Source organism: Bufo bufo, chromosome 1 (genome assembly GCF_905171765.1).
Source record: "Bufo bufo chromosome 1, aBufBuf1.1, whole genome shotgun sequence".
Classification (NCBI taxonomy): domain Eukaryota; kingdom Metazoa; phylum Chordata; class Amphibia; order Anura; family Bufonidae; genus Bufo; species Bufo bufo.
This window is the reverse complement of record NC_053389.1, coordinates 620,063,628-620,077,262: the sequence shown is the minus strand read 5'-3', so window position 1 is coordinate 620,077,262 and position 13,635 is coordinate 620,063,628. Positions and strand designations below refer to the sequence as shown.

General features: G+C 43.9%; 1 protein-coding gene across 2 annotated transcripts in view; it reads left to right on the top strand.

The window, feature by feature from the left end:
• Positions 1 to 13,635, top strand: part of SNX22 (sorting nexin 22) — a 50,500-nt gene that overhangs the window by 17,271 nt on the left and 19,594 nt on the right. For both annotated transcript variants that reach the window (XM_040413774.1, XM_040413773.1), the window contains exon 3: positions 1,119 to 1,223. In XM_040413774.1, coding sequence (XP_040269708.1) covers positions 1,119 to 1,223 — 105 coding nt within the window. The remainder of the gene's footprint in view (positions 1 to 1,118; positions 1,224 to 13,635) is intronic.

Genomic DNA, 13,635 nt, shown 5'->3' with positions numbered 1-13,635 from the left:
GGGTCTTTTGGTGTTGCTGAGCTCTCACCGGTGTGTTCCTTCTTTTTAAGAATGTTCCAAACAGTTTTTTTGGCTACACTAAATGTTTTTGCTATCTCTTTTTGATGGGTTTGTTTTGTTTTTTTCAGCCTAATGATGGCTTGCTTCACTGATGGTGACAGCTCTTTGGATCTCATCCTGAGAGTTGACAAGAGAGGTGTGTTTATGAGTTTTATTTTTGCAGCTTTATAACAAAACAGACAAAAAGAAGAGCAATGCCAACAATCTAAAGCTGGGTTCACATCTTAAGAATTTTTTTTCTGATATGACTTATAATGGGTTCTATTAGAAGAAAAGACCGGCACTCACTATGTCTTCTGCGAATTCAATCTTTTAATCGTCACAGAACTAATCGTCACAGAACTGTGACGATTAAAAGATCGAATTCGCAGAAGACATTGTGAGTGCCGGTCTTTTCTTCTAATATATGCGGGATTGTTATCTCGGACGCGTGCACCACGCCTCTTGAACAGAGTGCCGGCTGACCATTACCTGATTATAATGGGTTCTGTCATGGTGTCTGGCATTTTACCAGAAAAATAAGCCTGCTCTTTTTTGCAGCAAATTGACAGTATCTGCAATGGAGGCTCCTAACCGAACCTACCCTAAGTCAGCCAAATCAAAGATTGTCAGTAGAACATATAAGATATCCAGCTGATCAAATAAAGTACTTAAAAACAGAACATTATATGTACATTATATATGGTTACTGACCGTTCACTCAGATTTGTTATTCACACACATGCACACACCTACTTGCGGCCATCCCCTTCTGCCAGTGCCTGCAGGAACCATCTTTCTAGGTCACAATGTCATGTGTATTGCAGGATTTTCTAAGCACTCTAAACAAATGTCTAATTTCAAAGAATATTTACGGTTCTTGTAAAGAAAGTTCTAAATTGCAGTTAACCATGAGGAGATTCTCAATAGGTTCTGCAGGTTCCAAGGCAAGCAAACAGAGGTACTTACAAGTTTACATGGTTACTGAGCTTCATAGTATTTTTAGCTGTCTGCAAGTAAAAGTTTGTAGCCATATCATTTGTCATGTCAAGTGGGTGAAATTCTTTGCATCTCCACAGCTCAAGAAGAAATGCAAGGTTCCAGATTTTCCACCCAAACGGGTTCCAAACTGGATGTCCAAGGTCCAAGAGCAAAGGCGGCAAGGGCTAGAAGCATATATCCAAGTAAGAAAGTATCTCTTAGTCACAAATTCATTACTATTGCACAATACACCATTTTTTCTGGTCTGGCTTTTATTCAGAGGGGAACAGATATTTTGGGGGGACTGAACTGGTAATTGTGAGAATGCTGTAAATGAATTAAATTGGATCTCTGGAATCTGTTGTGTGAGAATGTGTTTCCCTATTTGAGGCAAAATCAGCAGGATTTGTAAGCACAAATGTTATATCTCTGACCAGATTCAAACACCAGAAATATATGAAAGCATATTCACACCTTTGGGGGCATTTTTTTTATTATAAATACATACATATTTTGAGCTAAAAATCATTTTTTCAATTGGTTTTTATTAAAAATACAGAGTTGTTTTTCTGTACAGAGCTGAGATGCTGTAGCAGCAGCCTGTGCATTTTCTGTCAGTTGGAGAGCTGATGGGCTCCGTATCTCTGCTCTCTGACATTATAAGCACTCATTATAGCTCAGTTCTTATCTTACTGATAACAATGTGGCTTAAATGTTTATGACCTCTAAGTAGTCTAGAGATAAGGTTTGTTAGATGACCACAAACTGAAAGTACCAGTCACACAGCTAGAAAAACTGTTAACCCTTTGTGTCAGAATGGCTCAATATTTTTAATAAAGGCCAACTGAAAAAACAATTTTTAGCCAAAAATGAGTAAAATGCAATCATGAACAAAAAGTGCGTCCAAAGGTGTACATAGCCTTTAAATAAATGTAATACATGTCACAGAATAGGTGGTGAGTGAAATGATAAACCACAGGTCCATTTACACCAAGCTAATATCAAGCAATTAGCGAGAATGAGCCAAATGTTCCCAATAATAGCCTGATTGTCAGCAGAGATGAGGACTGCATTTACATACAGCAATCACCTCCGCTGTATCGGGACATGCGATCACTACAGCAATCTGTTATCCACATAGAAAATCATTGTTCCTGCGCAGTGGATCCATATTTACACAGCATGATCTGCTGCACAGGAACGATTATTTTTGGTGCCAGCTGAAAGATATGACTACCCGATTGGGTGATTGCTGGTACCTTTTACACATGCCATTTATCAGGAACGATTGGCCTTATTTCCAGTCTGTGTAAAAGGACTTTAAGGTCCCTTTAGGCTGGAAAATTTAGCAGCAATCTCCTCCACAGTATGGGGAGGAGGGATCGCTAATGCCATCACTCTTTCCCATGCAGAGTGGTTGTTTGCTGGCAGCAGAGCGTGTTTAGATGGCAAGATCTGTTGCCGACAAACGACGATTTAGGTTCCTACACAAACGATTAAATTACCCGATGAACGAGTGTTTCATTCTTTTATCGGGTAATTGGCGGCACCTTTACACCGCTTTCTCTGCCCGTGTAAAGGGTCCTTTAGATGAGAAAATACTGTGGACCCTGAGGTCCCTGAGTGTTGAGTTTAATATGAGGTATGACAATCACTTGCCTAATCCTTGTATTGGGTGCTAACAGAGTAAATCGGCATTTCATTGTGTAACACAAAACTGTGACGAAAAGGTATAGAAAGTGATTCATGAAGTTCTGTCTTAGCAGATGTGGAAGAAGCTAGTACATGAAGGGAACTGAAATGTTTGGAATTCACAAACCACCGCTCACTGCTGGGAAATAACAGAAATTATTTCAGTTAAATACTATTATAGCACGAGGTTACATGCATGGCATAACATGACATATTAAATGTAAGAACACCAGAATATTTTCTTTAATATTGTACAAGGCCCGCAGAATAAATTAGAGACTAGAGATGAGTGAATCGATTAGTCTCATCAAGCAGGGTTCTACACCTGCAATGGGCTGTACTGAAGCTGAGGACACTTCCCCCGACACGTGACATCTCAGCCAGCCTTGCCAATCTCACACCTGCGTCACTGCTCGGACTAGCAATGTAACCATACCTTTCTTGTAAAAATCCGGTCTTTTAATCTTGAGAAATGCAAGTAAGAAATGCAAAAAATGCAGATAAGGTTTTTCAGTACACAGTGGGCAGGGTCGCTCTGTTTAGTGCCCCTGGCTTCTCCTGCATCATCGCTACCAGCTTTGAAATCAAAGACTGTGAATCAAACGAGGTGGTAAGGCGCTGGGCTGTGTTACTAGCAGAGCTTTCCTGCACCAAACGGAGTAATCCTGCCCCAATACACATATCTCAGGATCAGAGGACCAAATATTAATAAGAAAAGTATAGTTACGTTAAGGGGCACCTACCATACATGGCAGTTTGCCTTTTTGATACTAATTCTGCAGTTGACAGTCTCCATATAACTGGGGAATGAAAAGAACATTTACCTGGTGCCCTCCTTTTTATCTTTTCAGCTGCAGATCTGCCAATTCCCAGGCTTCACTTCTGTCCTCCAGCATGGTCGCACCGCATCTCCAACTACCTGATGTATTCTGTGCATCTGGTAGTCCAAGGCACTCCCTGATGCCCCCATGGGAACAGTTCTGGCCAATCCAAGAGAAAAGCCGCAACCTCTTCAACAGCTGATTGGCGGGGTGCCAGCGGCTACTTCTCCCCGTGCGGGGATGAAAACATTCGGTGTTGGGGGGAGGAGCAGGCAGGGATGAGCTTCCCTAACATCACAGGTGACGCTAGGGAGGCTCGTCCCTGTCCCCGCCTGCCATTGGCTGCTCCCCCACCCCCGACACCGGATGTTTTCATCCGCGCACAGGGAGAAGCAGCAGCAACGGCGGTGCGGGTACCAGGAGCGGAGCGGGGAGGCAGGTAAATATTTTCAATGTGAGGGGCCCAGCATATGGGCAAGCTTTTTATACTCTTGGATAACCCCTTCAATGCTCCCTGTACAAGCAGTCCATTTAGGGAATGGGTACCCACTAGTAAGTTTCTTTCCTAAGAAAATTGTAGCTCTGTAGGGTTAAGAATATCTTGTTTTCCCAAACCCAATTTGTTTCTGGTCGATAGGACGGCATTGTGTGATGGCCCTATCTCTTTACATTTCATAGTTTTTTAAAGCTGCTATCACAGCATATATAGAAAGGTAAAACTTAACTCCTATTGGAAAGTTAGAAGGGTTGTTTCGTAAAAGCAAACCCTTTTTGTATTGAAGCCAGCTGATTGTTGTAGGTACAGCTTCTGAAACTTTCATGGATTGCCAGGAAAGGTTGCAGCCAGCCATACATTTCCTTTGCATTGATTGCTGCAGGGAGAATGTAGTATTACATATCGGCTTCTCAAATGAATGGCTCCCTGCACTGCCTGTGCAGGAGACACTGATATTTGGTGTCTCAGGGTAAGTCCTCATGCACACGACCGTTGTTCTGCTCCGCATCCAAGCCGCAGTTTTTGCGGCTCTGGTGCAGACCCATTCACTTCAATGGGGCCGCAAAAGATGTGGACAGCACTCCATGTGCTGTCCAAATCCGTTGCTCCGTTCCGTGGCCCAGCAAAAAAAAATATAACATGTCCTATTCTTGTCCGTTTTGCGGCCAAGAATAGGCATTTCTACAATGGGCCGCCTGTTCCGTTCCGCAAATTGTGGAAGGCACACGGGGGCGGCTTCAGTGTTTTGCAGATCCGCAATGTGCGAACCGCAAAAAAACGGAATGGTCATGTGCATGATGCCTAATAGATGGAGTCTTCAAGCAGGCGACCCTCCTGTAGGAAATCAATATGCTTTAAAAGAGAATACAGATAGGGTTTTTTTCTGATTGGAAGTAATTAGGAAAAAAATAACTGTACTTAAAGGAAAGCCTTTAAGAAAGGGGACACAATTGAAAAGTTTGATTTTAAACGTTTCCAGATTATACTAAATAGAAAACAAAAAAGGCATAAATATTACTGAAAACGCAAAAAATGCTAAATTATTTAACCCCTTAAGGACCGGGCTCATTTTCACCTTAAGGACCAGGCTCATTTTCACCTTAAGGACCAGGCCATTTTTTGCAAATCTGACCAGTGTCACTTTAAGTGCTCATAACTTTAAAACGCTTTGACTTACCCAGGCCGTTCTGAGATTGTTTTTTCGTCACATATTGTACTTCATGACACTGCTAAAATTGGGTCAAAAAAGTTAATTTTTTTGCATAAAAAAATACAATTTTTACCGTAAATTTTGAAAAATTAGCAAATTTCAAATTTTCAGTTTCTCTACCTCTGTAATACATAGTAATACCCCCAAAAATTGTGATGACTTTACATTCCCCATATGTCTACTTCATGCTTGAATTGTTTTGGGAATGATATTTTATTTTTTGGGGATGTTACAAGGCTTAGAAGTTTAGAAGCAAATTTTGAAATTTTCAGAAATCTTCAAAATCCCACTTTTTATGGACCAGTTCAGGTTTGAAGTCATATTGTGAGGCTTAGATAATAGAAACCTCCCAAAAATGACCCCATTCTAGAAACTACACCCCTCAAGGTATTCAAAACTGTTTTTTCAAACTTTGTTAACCCTTTAGGTGTTCCACAAGAGTTAATGGCAGATGGAGAAACAATTTTGAAATTTATATTTTTTGGAAAATTTTCCAATATAATCAATTTTTTCCAGGAGTAAAACAAGGGTTAACTGCCAAACAACACTCAAAATGGGTTGCCCTGATTCTGTAGTTTGCAAAAACACCCCATATGTGGTCGTAAACTACTGTTTGGCCGAACGGTAGCACATAGAAGGAGGGGAACACCATATGGGTTTTGGAAGGCAGATTTGGCAGGACTGGTTTTGTTTATACCATGTCCCATTTGAAGCCCCCTGTTGCACCCCTAGAATAGAAATTTCAAAAAAGTGACTCCATCTAAGAAAGTACACCCCTCAAGGTATTCAAAACTGGGTTTACAAACTTTGTTAACCCTTTAGGTGTTCCACAAGAGTTAATGGCAGATGGAGAAACAATTTTGAAATTTCTATTTTTTGGAAAATTTTCCAATATAATCAATTTTTTCCAGGAGTAAAACAAGGGTTAACTGCCAAACAACACTCAAAATGGGTTGCCCTGATTCTGTAGTTTGCAAAAACACCCCATATGTGGTCGTAAACTACTGTTTGGCCGAACGGTAGCACATAGAAGGAGGGGAACACCATATGGGTTTTGGAAGGCAGATTTGGCAGGACTGGTTTTGTTTATACCATGTCCCATTTGAAGCCCCCTGTTGCACCCCTAGAATAGAAATTTCAAAAAAGTGACTCCATCTAAGAAAGTACACCCCTCAAGGTATTCAAAACTGGGTTTACAAACTTTGTTAACCCTTTAGGTGTTCCACAAGAGTTAATGGCAGATGGAGAAACAATTTTGAAATTTCTATTTTTTGGAAAATTTTCCAATATAATCAATTTTTTCCAGGAGTAAAACAAGGGTTAACTGCCAAACAACACTCAAAATGGGTTGCCCTGATTCTGTAGTTTGCAAAAACACCCCATATGTGGTCGTAAACTACTGTTTGGCCGAACGGTAGCACATAGAAGGAGGGGAACACCATATGGGTTTTGGAAGGCAGATTTGGCAGGACTGGTTTTGTTTATACCATGTCCCATTTGAAGCCCCCTGTTGCACCCCTAGAATAGAAATTTCAAAAAAGTGACTCCATCTAAGAAAGTACACCCCTCAAGGTATTCAAAACTGGGTTTACAAACTTTGTTAACCCTTTAGGTGTTCCACAAGAGTTAATGGCAGATGGAGAAACAATTTTGAAATTTCTATTTTTTGGAAAATTTTCCAATATAATCAATTTTTTCCAGGAGTAAAACAAGGGTTAACTGCCAAACAACACTCAAAATGGGTTGCCCTGATTCTGTAGTTTGCAAAAACACCCCATATGTGGTCGTAAACTACTGTTTGGCCGAACGGTAGCACATAGAAGGAGGGGAACACCATATGGGTTTTGGAAGGCAGATTTGGCAGGACTGGTTTTGTTTATACCATGTCCCATTTGAAGCCCCCTGTTGCACCCCTAGAATAGAAATTTCAAAAAAGTGACTCCATCTAAGAAAGTACACCCCTCAAGGTATTCAAAACTGGGTTTACAAACTTTGTTAACCCTTTAGGTGTTCCACAAGAGTTAATGGCAGATGGAGAAACAATTTTGAAATTTCTATTTTTTGGAAAATTTTCCAATATAATCAATTTTTTCCAGGAGTAAAACAAGGGTTAACTGCCAAACAACACTCAAAATGGGTTGCCCTGATTCTGTAGTTTGCAAAAACACCCCATATGTGGTCGTAAACTACTGTTTGGCCGAACGGTAGCACATAGAAGGAGGGGAACACCATATGGGTTTTGGAAGGCAGATTTGGCAGGACTGGTTTTGTTTATACCATGTCCCATTTGAAGCCCCCTGTTGCACCCCTAGAATAGAAATTTCAAAAAAGTGACTCCATCTAAGAAAGTACACCCCTCAAGGTATTCAAAACTGGGTTTACAAACTTTGTTAACCCTTTAGGTGTTCCACAAGAGTTAATGGCAGATGGAGAAACAATTTTGAAATTTCTATTTTTTGGAAAATTTTCCAATATAATCAATTTTTTCCAGGAGTAAAACAAGGGTTAACTGCCAAACAACACTCAAAATGGGTTGCCCTGATTCTGTAGTTTGCAAAAACACCCCATATGTGGTCGTAAACTACTGTTTGGCCGAACGGTAGCACATAGAAGGAGGGGAACACCATATGGGTTTTGGAAGGCAGATTTGGCAGGACTGGTTTTGTTTATACCATGTCCCATTTGAAGCCCCCTGTTGCACCCCTAGAATAGAAATTTCAAAAAAGTGACTCCATCTAAGAAAGTACACCCCTCAAGGTATTCAAAACTGGGTTTACAAACTTTGTTAACCCTTTAGGTGTTCCACAAGAGTTAATGGCAGATGGAGAAACAATTTTGAAATTTCTATTTTTTGGAAAATTTTCCAATATAATCAATTTTTTCCAGGAGTAAAACAAGGGTTAACTGCCAAACAACACTCAAAATGGGTTGCCCTGATTCTGTAGTTTGCAAAAACACCCCATATGTGGTCGTAAACTACTATTTGGCTAAACGGCAGGACATAGAAGAAGGGGAACGTCATTTTTGGAAGGCAGATTTTGCTGGACTGGTTTATTGACACCATGTACCCTTTCAAGCCCCCTGATGCACCCCTAGAGTAGAAACTCCATAAAAGTGACCCCATCTAGGAAACTACGGGATAAGGTGGTTGTTGTTTTGGGACTATTTTTGGGGTAAATTTGATTTTTGGTTGCTCTATATTAGTCTTTTTTGAGGCAATGTAACAAAAAAATGTAATTCTAAAATTGTTTCTACATTCACTATTTGGTTTTGTGGAACACCTAAAGGGTTAACATAGTTTGTAAAGTAACTTTTGAATACCTTGAGGGGTGTAGTTTCTTAGATGGGGTCACTTTTTTGGAGTTTCTAGTCTAGGCTACATCAGGGGGGGCTTCTAATGGGACATGGTGTCAAAAAAAAAACTGTCCATCAAAATCTGCCTTCCAGAAACCATATGGAGTTCCCTTCGTTCTATGCCCTGCCGTGCGGCTATATAGCCATTTACGACCACATATGGGGTGTTTCTGCAAACTACAGAATCGGGGCAATAAATATTTAGTTTTGTTTGGCTGTTAACCCTTGCTTTATTACCGGCAAAATGGATTCAAATTGAAATTTTGCCCAAAAATTGGTGTTTTGGCACAGTTTTTATTTTATATTTTTAACACCGTTCATCCGAGGCGTTTGGTCAAAAGTTATTTTTATAGCGACGACTTTTACGCACGCGACGATGCCCAATATGTATGGCTCTCAGACTTTGGAGACACTAAGCAGGCATCCTAAAACTGCGGCCCTCCAGATATTGTAAAACTACAATTCCCACCATGCCCTGCTGATGGCTGTAGGTTGTCTGGGCATGCTGGGAGTTATAGTTTTACAACATCTGGAGGGCCGCAGTTTGAGGATGCCTGCTCTAAAACTAATATTTTTTGGGGAAAGAAAAATTGTTTCCGTGTCTCCAAAGTCTGAGAGCCATAGTGTTTTATGTTCTCTAGTGGACTGTTGAGGATTATAAAAATTTAGTACTCCATGGAAGTGTGATACTCCCTGAAGCAATTGATAATGCAGAGGCCCGGATGATCGGGGCAAGTGTCACATTGAGTAGTGGTGTCCTTCCGTATCCCCCTCTTGTGACACACTCTGCACTTTTTTTGGGTTCGTCCCTTCTTTCCAGTATGGGGGACCACACCTGGAAAGTGTTGGCCAGGGACGATCCGGGCGCCTCCAATTCCCGAGGTACTCCGGCCTGCTCTTTCCCGGTCCGAAAAGATCAGGTCTTTGAGGACTGCCTCATAGAACTGGAGGAATGTCCCTGTGCTGCCAGCGCTTCGGGATAGTACAAAAGAGTTGTACATGGCAACCTGTACCAAGTAGACCGCAACTTTTTTGTACCATGCCCGGGTTTTGCGCATGGCGTTATATGGCGTGAGGACTTGATCAGAGAGATCAACTCCTCCCATATACCGATTGTAGTCGACGATACAATCGGGCTTGAGGACCGTTGCCGCGGTACCTCGCACAGGGACAGGGGTGGTGCCGTTACCGTGGATTGTGGACAGCATAAGGACATCCCTCTTGTCCTTATACCTGACCAGCAACAGGTTTCCACTGGTAAGGGCACGGGTCTCACCCCTGGGGATAGGTACCTGGAGGGGGTAGGCAGGGAGGCCGCGTTGATTTTTCCGCACGGTCCCACAAGCGAACGTGGATCTGGCGGCAAGGGACCTGAACAAGGGAATGCTGGTATAAAAGTTATCCACGTACAAGTGGTAACCATTATCCAGCAGTGGGTACATAAGGTCCCACACGAGTTTCCCGCTAACACCCAGAGTGGGGGGACATTCTGGGGGTTCAATACGGGAATCTCGCCCCTCGTACACACGAAATTTGTAAGTGTACCCTGAGGCACTCTCACAAATTTTGTATAGCTTCACGCCATACCTCGCCCGCTTTGTGGGAATGTATTGGCGGAAACTGAGTCTCCCCTTGAACGCAACGAGAGACTCATCAACCGCGACCTCCCTTCCAGGTACGTAGGCCTGCTGAAATGTGGCCCCAAAGTGATCGATGACCGGCCGTATCTTATACAGCCGGTCATAGGCAGGATCACTTCGGGGGGGACATGCTGCATTATCGGAATAATGCAGACATTTCCGGATGGCCTCAAACCGGTGACGTGTCATGACCATACTGTACAGTGGGGTCTGGTAGAGTATGTCCCCACTCCAGTATTGCCTGACACTGGGTTTTTGGACTAGACCCATATGCAGCACGAGGCCCCAAAATGTCCTCATTTCGGCTGCACTGACCGGCGTCCAGCCACCGGGTCTAGCCAAAACTGAGCCTGGGTTTTGAGCGACGAACTGTTGGGCGTACAGATTCGTCTGCTCCACCATCAGATTCACCAGTGAGTTACTGAAAAAAAAACTAAAATAGTCTATTTCAGTAAACCCCACTGTGGGAATCTGGATTCCAGGATTGCCAGCAAAATCCGGAATCTCAGGCTCAAAGTCCACTGGGGGACACCAGCTAAGTTCATCGGCAGGGGGCTCCGGTGGACTTATTTGGTGGGCCGGGAAACCAGTACGAACCCCAGGGCGGCTCGTACTAGGGTGGGCCACAGGATCCCTAGCATGTGGGGCCCCTGGCTCCGCCTGGCGGCGTCTCCGCCGCCTTGGTGGCTCATCGTCATCAGATGATGATGAGGAGGATGCGGATGACAAAAGGAATGTGGGGTTATCCTCATCCTCACTGGGGCTCTCAGAGTCGGAGGCAATCTGGGCGTATGCCTCCTCGGCCGAGAACATCCGGTGGGCCATGGGTGTGTGTGCGTGTAGGTGTGCGTGTGTGGCAAACTTTATTATATGTGCGTGTGTGTGGGGGCAACGGGTGTTCGCGTACTAAAAAGTCCAGGCAAAAAAATGGGCAAGTGTTAGAAAAAAAAAAAGTTAAAACTTGCTGATCAGCGGTACAACGCTGATCAGCGGTCGGTGGGGTGGTGGGGCGGGCGATGCGCTAACAGTGGACGGACGCTAAAAAGTGCCGGCCAGTCAGCGCACGCAGAAAAAAAAAAGTGGTGGTGAGTGGGGGGTGGGGGGTGCTGGTGGGGGGTGGGTGGGGGGGGGGAGGCAGGTGGGGGGGGGGGGGAAGTGGCTGGTGGGGGGTGGGTGGGGGGGCAAGTGGCAGGAGGGGTCTGGGTTAGGGTTAGATGGAAGTTTGGAAGTTTGGAATAAAAGTACTTTTTTTTTTTTTTTTCTAACTTACTTTTCCCTTCTTTCCCTGCCTAACGGTGCCTCTCCCTCACTGACCCTAACCTACCTGGGTGGCGATGGGTGCAGGAGGGTGATGGATGCCGATTAGGGGGACACAGGAGCTCGTTCTGGACGGTGCTGCACGGTCAGGGTGCTGGACAGGAAGAGGAGGGGAGAGAGGAGCGCAGGAAGTTTGAATCTCGCGCCTCTCTCCCCTGCACCAATCAGCACCCTGGACAGCGGCATTCAGCACCAGGGCCAGCACCGCCTCTCCAAATCCTCGGACTGCGATAGGTGGTGTATAATTACGCCACCGATCGCAGTCTTTTTCCGGTTCATCGGGTCACAGGACACCCGAATGGACCGGAAACGCAGAAAACCGCAGGTCTGAATTGACCTGCGGTTTTCTGCGATCGCCGATACGGGGGGGTCAAATGACCCCCCCCTGCATTGTTACGGGATGCCGGCTGAATGATTTCAGCCGAAATCCCGTTCCGATTAACCCCTGCGGCGCCGGAGTTCCGATTTTAAGTCAGGACGTACTGGTACGTCCTCGGTCCTTAAGGACTCGGGAAATAGGGCGTACCGGTACGTCCTAGGTCCTTAAGGACTCGGGAAATAGGGCGTACCGGTACGTCCTAGGTCCTTAAGGGGTTAAATAACTAACCAAAACCAAAAGCCACATATACTAATATAGTAATTAGAACAAGGATGTGTTTGGTCAGGAAGGGGCGTAAGCGACCTGCTCTAGAACTGGCTAAAGGGGAACTCCAGAGAAAATGGTCATGAGAACACACAGGTGGAGTCTGATCTTGGACCAGAACTGTTTTATAGACCCAAAGCAGGTTACTGAGAGCTTAAGCCCCTGGCACTGCTCAGAGATTTCTGTTCTTTGAAATCTGATACAACACTCAAAACATGAGCTAGTCCATTCAGTGTGTCCTTATGCTGCTGTGTCTGACTTCCAGTAATAGAAGTTACCTGAATCTAATGGGTCTGAGCAGAATATAGAGGCATTTAAAGGGAACCTGTCATCAACTTTGTGCGGCCCATACTAATGGCAGCATAAGGTAAAGACAGGGAAGTTGATTTCAGCGGTCTGTCATTTATAAGTAAAAAGTAAGTGGTTGCCGAGAACCAACATCACAATCATTGCAGACTAGGCCTGGAAAAGAGTCATGGCCACGTGAGAAGAGTCCTGGTTATTCATGGATTCCTGCTCTCCTGCCCACCTGCTGCTGATGACTGACAGGCTTCTACCTAGTTTTCTCCCTTTCTCTCTAGGAGAGAACTGCCAATCATCAGCAGACAGGTGAGAGAGCAGGAGATTATAATAACCAGGACTCTTCTCAGGTGGCCGTGACTCTTTTCCAGGCCTGGGCTGCAATGATTATGATGCTGGTTCTCAGGAACCACTAACTTTTAGCTCATGAGTGACACACCGCTGAAATCTGTCACTCAGAGGTCAGCATAAAGTTGATGACAGGTTCCCTTTAATTGCGAAAATTGGTGGTGTGGTGGGCTTACATCACAGTTTCCAATCAATTACAAAGATCTAAACACATTTTTTATCCATCCCCCCATTAGATCATCAATACACATAATGCTGCCAGTGTTATCCAATACATTCCAGAACTGTGAGGGTTACATATCATCATAAATCAATATAATGCTATGTGACTCCCGGCATCGATGGGAGGTCAGGCCAGGTGCTGCGTTGCGGACTCGCTGCGCGAGGAACGCTCGTCTGCAAGGGGCCTTATAGATACTTCTAATCAGATTTGCTATCTCAAAGTGATTTTGTGCCTCTTAGTATTACAGGCCTTGGACTGAAATTATATAAAAACATATTCATGTACAGGATGTATAGTGTGCAGCCAGCCTGAAAGTACAGAATATTGTAGAGCAGCAAATTCATATACACCTATGTGTCAAAGTGGTAGACTTTATATATGAAACCTGACTATGGGTAGAGACTTGCCACCTTATCTAATAAAAATGAGGGTCAGGAGTAACCCTTTATAGCAAGATTGGCCTTTGTATGCAGGCCCCTGAGGACGTTGCTAGTGCAGCGAAACATGTCGGGCAGGCAGTAGTTTATCAATTGCCATTTTAATAACAACACGTCCTACTGTTGCACGGAGC